This window comes from Cibotium barometz, chromosome 36, assembly GCF_041138505.1.
Source record: "Cibotium barometz isolate CiBa-2024 chromosome 36, ASM4113850v1, whole genome shotgun sequence".
NCBI lineage: Eukaryota > Viridiplantae > Streptophyta > Polypodiopsida > Cyatheales > Cibotiaceae > Cibotium > Cibotium barometz.
This window is the reverse complement of record NC_141081.1, coordinates 30,276,899-30,285,198: the sequence shown is the minus strand read 5'-3', so window position 1 is coordinate 30,285,198 and position 8,300 is coordinate 30,276,899. Positions and strand designations below refer to the sequence as shown.

Below are 8,300 nucleotides of genomic sequence, written 5' to 3'. Positions count from 1 at the left end.
TCCATGGCTTTATTTTCTCTTGCTTTGATCTTAGCCTCATCTTCTCTAGACTAGAGTGGTTCTCTCTAAGTGGACGTGTGGAGCTATAATAGGGATGGCATGGTTAGCATCTTTGTGGGAGCTATCCTCTTGGATTAGGCATAGACATATCTCAATCCAGCTAACCCTTAGCAGAGCAAGATCATCTTAGCCGCATCTTCTCTAGACTAGAGTGGTTCTCTCTATGTGGACAAGTGGAGCTATAAGAGGGATGGCATGGTTAGGATCTTTGTGGGAGCTGTCCTCTTGGATTACGCAGCAAAGACACATCTCAATCCAGCTGACCCTTTGTAGTAAGATCACCAACAAATATCCCGGATTACGTCCTACAAGTCCCATGTATTACCTAGAAGATTTAGGACATCTTAGCATCCTTCTCGTTCTTCACAAAAAGGACAATCCAAGTTGCTCTCAACCAAGCCCATCAAGAGATTGGTCTCTTTCTCCGGTCAGCTTCCTGAGAGTGAAAAGGGGCCTTTCAAGAGTTTTACATCTTTATGCCAACACAATGCCTAGATCGAGACTAGTCTTGAAGGCACTGAAGAGAGGTGAGGTTGCGTCTAATGTGGACGCCACTTGCATTGCTCTTGAGGCATTAGAGCAGTAAAGGGTGGAGTACAAATACCATGTAAGAGTTTCCTTTTGCTCCCAAGTAAGGGACAAAGTCTCCCAAGATTTCCTTGTAGCATCAGGCCTCTACTTCCATTATGAGTTGTGAGAGAGTCTAGTCCACAAGAACATTTGAGGGCCGTCAAAAAGGGCCCTCTAAGATAATTCGTAGAATTATTTTCTCATGCCACCGTGGAAATGTTTAGTAGGGTCATATCCTGTGATTTTGTCAAAAAGTCTCATTTCATGTACATCCTCCCTCTTTTTTACATTTATGATGCATGCTAACCAAAGCCCTGGAGGATTGTGTTGGCATACGTGGGGCCAAACTTATATCAAACCTCAAGTACATCTCAAGGGGTTGTTTACCTTGCCAAGCCCAAGATGACACAACACTGTACGTTTTTTAATAATATTTATGGATGTAATATTATATACTCATTTGAGACCATAATCTTGACAAGAAAAAATGAGAATAAAAGTGACCTGCTCACTCATCAAGTTGGGGCAAGAGAAAATTCTGAAAATTAAAAGGTTTTACTACCACAACCCTTAAAAATTCGCCTACCTTCAACTCAAATTTCAAAATGTAATTTTCAAAAATCTGAAGTTGGATTTACACTAAACCCCAGCTTTTTTGGAGCACTTAGGAGGAACCCTTGCGAAAATTAGAGGTAGGACGTAGAGGCTTCTAGAACCCTCGGAAAGGAATGTTCGGGAAGCAGGTAGTAGCTCCAAGAAGGCCCTCCTCCGCTACTACTACGTTTATAATAAACCTCCACAGAGCGACTCTCCTCATCTCATCGCATCTCAATTCGCGCGCCCTCACAGCGGCTACATAATATATATACTCTCTCTCTCTCTCTCTCTCTCTCTCTCTCTGCTGCCTTCCTCTGCCCTCACAGCAGTTAGCAGTACAGCAGTACAGTACAGTAGAAGGAAGAAATGGCCCTCTCTTTGTTCGGCCGCAGCAGATCAGGCGAAGATCCCTTCGACTCCCTGCTCTTCGATTCGCTCGCCTTCCCGTCTTTCTCTTCCTCTCTGCGCGCCAGCTTCCCGGAGCACCCCAGCTTCGCCCGGGACGTGGCTGCGGTGGCTAATACGCAGGTGGACTGGAAGGAGACCTCGGATTCCCACATCTTCAAGGCCAACCTGCCTGGTAAGGATATCGCCCCCCCGCCCCTTTCCCCCTTCCTCCTCCGTCGCTTTTATCGGAATTGACTGCTCGAATATTCGCATGAGCAAAGTAGTGTGCCCCCGTGTGTGTGCTCTGCAGGTCTGGCCAAGGAGGACGTGAAGGTGCAGGTGGAAGACGGGCGCGTGCTGCAGATCAGCGGCGAGCGCAAGAAGGAGGAGACGGCCTCCTCGGACAGGTGGCACCGCGTAGAGCGGGCGCAGGGCAGCTTCCTTCGACGGTTCCGCCTCCCCGACAACGCCAAGGTGGAGGAGGTGAAGGCGGCCATGGAGAACGGCGTGCTCACCGTCACCGTCCCCAAAGTGCCCCCGCCGGAGCCCAAGTCTGCCGTCAGAAGTGTCCAGATCTCGGGCTGAGAGAAATCGTTCAAAGACTCTCTCTCTCTCTCTCTGGCTATGTATGTGGTCGAGTGATGGTCGTCATGTGTGTTTATATTACAGGGGATGTGTAGTAGAGGGACCAGTTTTGGGTGTTCTTGTAAAAGTTTTTTTTTAAAAAAAAAAGGAATGTATGACAACTTCTCTTTTTAAAGGATTGGAAGCCTTTGTCGATAATGTCTATCTAGCTTAGCTTGTTCAACATCACGGACATGTATGATCATTTGTTTTGTTGATGTTTAGCATATATGAATGAGGAGAGAGAGATAGTGAGAGGATCGGCTATATGGATGAAGTGGTACATTAAAAGCTATTATACTTGCCTCTTAGCCATGCCACAAAATTTTGAGGAGTTGTCGTCGTCGCTATCTCCAAAGTTGTCATAAATATGTAATGGATCTAACTTCCATCAATAATATGATGCTGATCTTGGAAGTAGCGATCTATCTTTGATGTAGACGACGTCAAATTTAAGTAACTCTTCTTATGTCATAGCAAAACCTAGAAGGTGCACTTGGATTGTTCCCAAAGTGAGCGTAGTTGATCTTCTCTTAGTGGGTGTTTTTCCTTGCCAATCCATTCAATGTACACTCCTTAATGACCTCATACCATTGTTTGGTACGAGTCTTAGCAGTCCATCTTCGCTAGAGGTTGTTTTGTTTGGGCTTTTTCTTTTTGCATCTTCTTACCTATGTGGTAGTAGATATGTATTATTTCCTGAAAGCTCAAAGTTTCCTTGGGTACCCAATTGTGTAGGCATGGTACACATGGATCTCCTTGGTCTTCATGGTAGTATACACATGATTCTCCTTGTTGTGACTCCTCCCTCTCTTTTTATTTGCACAATGTATCTCTTGGTATAGCAACCACAAAAAATGTAAGCCCAAGGATATACCACCTGCGAGTCAACATGTTTCCCTTTAGTACACATTTTTCTTAGTTTAGTTTTGTATACCACCATACACATTTGTCTTAGTTTAGTTTTGTGTAGCACAATATGATGGCTCTTTTATTTGTCGCGTACTAATTAGTACATTTTAAGTGTACACAAGGCTTGTATATGGATGAGATGGTACTCTATAGGTTATTTTTGTACTTGCCTCTTAGCCGTGCCACGAAAATTTGAGTTATCATCATCTCCAAGTTGTGATAGCTATCCCCTGGATCTAACTCCCATGCGTATAATCATGATTTGGAAGTAGATATCTTTGATGGAGAGGTGGTGTTTTAGTCATTTGTTGAAATAACTCTCAATATTTCATTGTCTAAAACACAAGGTGCATCAAAGGTTCTTCCTCTCTATTAACACAAGTATAAGATTTGTTGATCTTCTCTTAACATGTGCATTTCTTTGGCAATCTAAGCTTTGTGGTGCATGTATTCCTTTGAGCTGAAAGTATCATTTAGTACTAGTCTCATTAGGCATTGTTGGTGGCTAAAGGTGGTTGTTTGGGATTCCTTGGCATTTTCTTACCTATGTGGTAGCTATTAATTATTTCTTGAGAGCTCTTAGGACATTCTCATCAGTCATTTGTGATGCTCGAACATTGTATCGTTGTGATCAAGGATTATAATAATGATTCGTATACTTAATAAGGGATATGAATAGGTATGATGAACATCCTAAGGTTCAACACTCCATTTTACCTAAACCCCATTCGACTGCCCTTTAAAGGAAGCTTGTATTTAAACCAATTGTATGCACCATTCGACTGCCCTTTAAAGGAAGCTTGTGTATAAACCAATTGTATGCACCAAAAGAAAACCCTTCACTTATTGTGCAAAAGCTATAGGTGACCATCTTGTCATAAGACTCCTCAAAGGCGAGGGCTACTCTATCCATGAAAGAATAAAAGAAGATATATCAATAAAATAATAAAAGAAGAACTTTAGCATGTTGTTGTGGTGGGTATCCAGCATGGGGAGGAAAATCTAGTTGTTTACTGTATAAAAGTGAAGCAAAAGAAAAGAAAAGCCATTCCCTATAGCATTTCATCATCCTACAAAGAAAAAGTGAGTGTGATTAACGTTTCTATCTCATGCAAGTCAGAGTTGCATATCTTCTTATTTTTATACAAATACTATAAGATAAATCAAGCAAAATGGCATAAATTAGGATTTGAATTCATTAGAAAGATGGTTCTCTCGACAAAGATGGTCATGTTGAAGTGTGGATCTAGTTTCCTCCTTTCATTCAAGCTTTCCCTTTGAGCTTCTAAATGTGGGATGCCAACAGTTGGAGTGACAACACAATTCATCTTTATCAATTCCAAGGTGATTCTAAAAACTTTAAGAGCTTGGAAATGGGGAAAAAAAATTTACAACCTTGTAAAAACACTCGTTTCACAAACAAGTAAATTGTTATGTGTTTTCTAGTATTGGCATAAAAGTTGACAAAAGATAGAGGCCAATCTCTAGCCTTCACTTTCCGCCTTTGTTCAAGTGATAATGGAAATTGAAGGAGGGGTATAGATAATTGAAGGATGTATTTACAAACTATGTGTTAGGATAGGCCGCAAGCTATGATATTAATTGGATTACTAGTCCACACCATTGTGATCTCATTATAGGAAAATGAAATTTTTTATTTTAGGTTTGTTATGGTGGAGAATTAATTATGAATGAATGTTGGCTAGCTTCTTGGATGCTTCCTGTAAGGTTCCTCCCTCGAGCTTTGGAGATATAAAGGTGTAAGTACCTTCCCTTTAGTTTCTGTAATCATCCCCCAATTCAAAGTACAAGAAAACATTGTTTTCCCTTGTTTTGGCCTAGAGAGAGAAAATGTTATAAAGAGAGATAATACAAATTTGAGATATTTTTGGATACAAAATTTCTCCTAAAATCTAAGATGAATTTCCCTGAAACAGAAGTTCAAAAAATAATTTTCTAATGTGTATTAGAAAGTAACTGAATGGAGCGACTGCTCTGCCCGAAGAAGATTGGCCTCTTGGCCATGCAAAAATAAGCCCGTGTCGTCAGCAAACTCAGCATCGAGCAGGTCCTCCCCCCGAACTGGGAGCTGGAGTCCTCTCAAACCAACCTCCTCTGCCATCAAATACATGCTCATAGCCTCCGCAAAGAAGAGAAAAAGAAAAGGGGTGAGGGGACACCCCTGATGGACTGATCTGGTCAGCTCAAAACTTGGCCCCCGGAGATCTTAGCCTAAGGGTCCACATTTTCAGAAACTTTCGATTAAGGTCCAAATAAGGTTCTAAAGGGCCAATAGGATTAATCCAAGTGTTGGGATAACAAAAATACAAAGAATAAAATAAAATATCCCAAAAATGAGTACATGCTCACATAAGATGAAGAGTTGACCAAGTACTGGTTTATTACTTAAAAATTAAGGTTTATTAGTAAAATAAATCAATTTTTGACACCTCAGTAAGGAAGGAAAGGGCTCATGAAGGAGGCACCTTTTTTTCATCATTGCCTTGCATTTTTAATTCAAAAAATGAGATATTTATATCTCTCCTCCCTCCGCAAACTGGATCAAAAAGTGAGCCAAACTGGTCCACAAATTATCCAAAATAGGTCAAACTGAAACCTTCCTCACCTATAAATAGACCCTCATTCCTTTGTATTTTCATCTTTGAGTAATTACATGCCAGTATTCTCTTCATTTTAGTGTAGTTACATGCCAGTATTATCTTCATTTTAGTGTAATTCTATTATCTCTCTATTTTGCCTCTACTTTTGGAAGCTTTGGAGTTTCACAATTCTCCATCCTCTCTTGGAGATTACCCTCCCCAACTTGGTGGCCAAAGCTTTCTTTGTAGGCTTCACTTCTTTCTTTAAAGAATCAAAGGTAAGCCTTAATCCAATGGTTTTTTTATCTTCTCAAGTGTTATCTCCTTCCCAACCCCTCTAATGCTTGGGAGGCTTTCAATTAAATGGTTTTTTCTTGAAATCAAGCTTTCTAATGATTCATAATGTTTAAATGGTTTATTTCTAATCTTTATGCTTAATTAGTGTTTTTATATTTAAATCTCTCTTTTTGGAAAGATTAATCATCTTTATGGTTAGATCCTTGTTAGAAGGATGGTTCTTAATGATAAACCTATTATCTTAAACAAAACTCTAGGCTTGACAAGCTAGAGAAAAAGATTAGATATTTTTATGATTTTAATATCGTTAAAAATGATGATTAATTTCTTTAAGCTTGTTTATGATTAATAAAATCATAATAATTTATTTTAGGTTGAAGATGATTATGCTAATTTTTTTGGAAATGAGGAATGGATATTTAAGAATAATCAAGAGATGTAATTATAATTATGATTATAATTATGTTATGTATACATAAATAAATTTTAGTTTAAAAGAGGAGTTCTTATCGTATTTCAATTATGAATATTCTTTTAAAGTTAGAAAATTAAACATTCTCAGAAGTTGCCGTGAAGCTATGGCAAAATTTTTCAGAAAAAAGATAAATCTTATTTTAATGCATAAATTTATTAAGCAAAAATAGGAATTCCCATCATATTCTAGGCATAGAAATTTTTATGCTAAAAGAATGATTTTTGTTATATTAATGATAAATACTTTTATAGTATTTATCCGTAAATATTTAAATAGAGAAAAGAGGAGTTTTTGCTATATTTATCTATATATATGTACATGCATAAATAAATTTTATGCTAAAAGTGGAGTTTTGAGCATTATTCAATACTCAAAAAAATAAAGAAGATTATGCATAAATTTTATAGAATCATTCAATTTATGAGAATTATGGAAATGATTCATTTAGATGAATGGATTAGTGTTTATACTAAAAGAGTGAATATGGGTATAATTGATTTTGTAAATTCCATGAATCTTTTATTCAAGAAGAAGAATATTGAGCATATTTTATTTTGAGAAATTTGAGAAAGAATGTGAAAATATTCATATGAATGCATCGAGAAAACATGGATAATTCTTAATCAGAAATAAGAATGATGTGAATGGATGTGAATAGATGTAGGAATGATATGAATGGATGTAGGATGATGTGAATGGATGTGAATAGATGTAGGAATGACGTGAATGGATGTAGGATGATGTGAATGGATGTAGGATGATGTGGATGGATGTAGGAATGACGTGAATGGATGTAGGATGATGTGGATGGATGTGAATGGATATAGGAATGATTAATGGATGTAGGGTGATGTGAATGGATGTGAGTGGATGTAGGAATGATGTGAATGGATGTGAGTGGATGTAGGAATGATGTGAGCAGATGTAAAAATGATTTGAATGGATGTAAGAATGATGTGAATGGATGTGACATCTTCTTGCCACCTCGCACTTGGTGACATGGCATGCCACATCATGGAATTGTCACATAAGCCATAATAGTGCCACATGTCAAGAGAATGCCACGTGTTATGCATGCATGTGACACGTGGCACCTCCTTCCCACCTCCCCATTTTTTTTCAAAAACATATTTTTAAAAAAGTTAATTTAGTAATTTAGAGAAATAGAATATAAAATTTTAAATAATAAAATATATATAACTTATTAAATAAAAGAATTTAAAAACACTAATTTTAAAGGATTATATTTTGGAATTAGATCAATAATATTATTTTTAAAGTTTATGTTATTCAATTTAAAAAAAATTAAATTAATATTTCTTGAAAATATTTTATGTAGAATACACTTTTGAATTAAATTTGAAAAAAACATATTATAAAAAAATATAATTTTATAATTATAAAATAAAAGATATATTTATATATCTAGTAATGATAAATATTTAGACTTGTTAATAAATATTATTAATAATATTGATTTTTAACTGAAAAATAGTTTATCTTTAATTATCTTTATGTTTATCTTAATTATCCAATCAATCTTAGATAGGAAATCCAATGATATTTGAAGTGGATAACCTATTTTTCCTATATAATCACACATCTTTAGTACTATCCCACACTTATCTCTAGTACTATCCCGTTCATAATTTTTACTGAATTTTTACTCTCTTAGCTTCCTTGAGAATGGGTTCTCAAAGTCGTAGGAGTCAGAAACGTGATAGGACTAGACTCCCCCCCGTCCACCAAGTTCAAGAGGAGGAGAGGAAAAGGGTAGC

General features: G+C 37.2%; 1 protein-coding gene across 1 annotated transcript; it reads left to right on the top strand.

Moving 5' to 3' along the window:
* The first annotated feature begins 1,448 nt into the window (after positions 1-1,448).
* LOC147617768 (18.1 kDa class I heat shock protein-like) lies at positions 1,449-2,424 on the top strand. The gene is made up of 2 exons (XM_086775576.1): positions 1,449-1,807; positions 1,925-2,424. Exons 1-2 carry the CDS (start codon positions 1,594-1,596, stop codon positions 2,197-2,199), a joined length of 489 nt encoding a protein of 162 aa, XP_086631702.1. The 5' UTR covers positions 1,449-1,593; the 3' UTR covers positions 2,200-2,424.
* Positions 2,425-8,300: the final 5,876 nt, after the last annotated feature.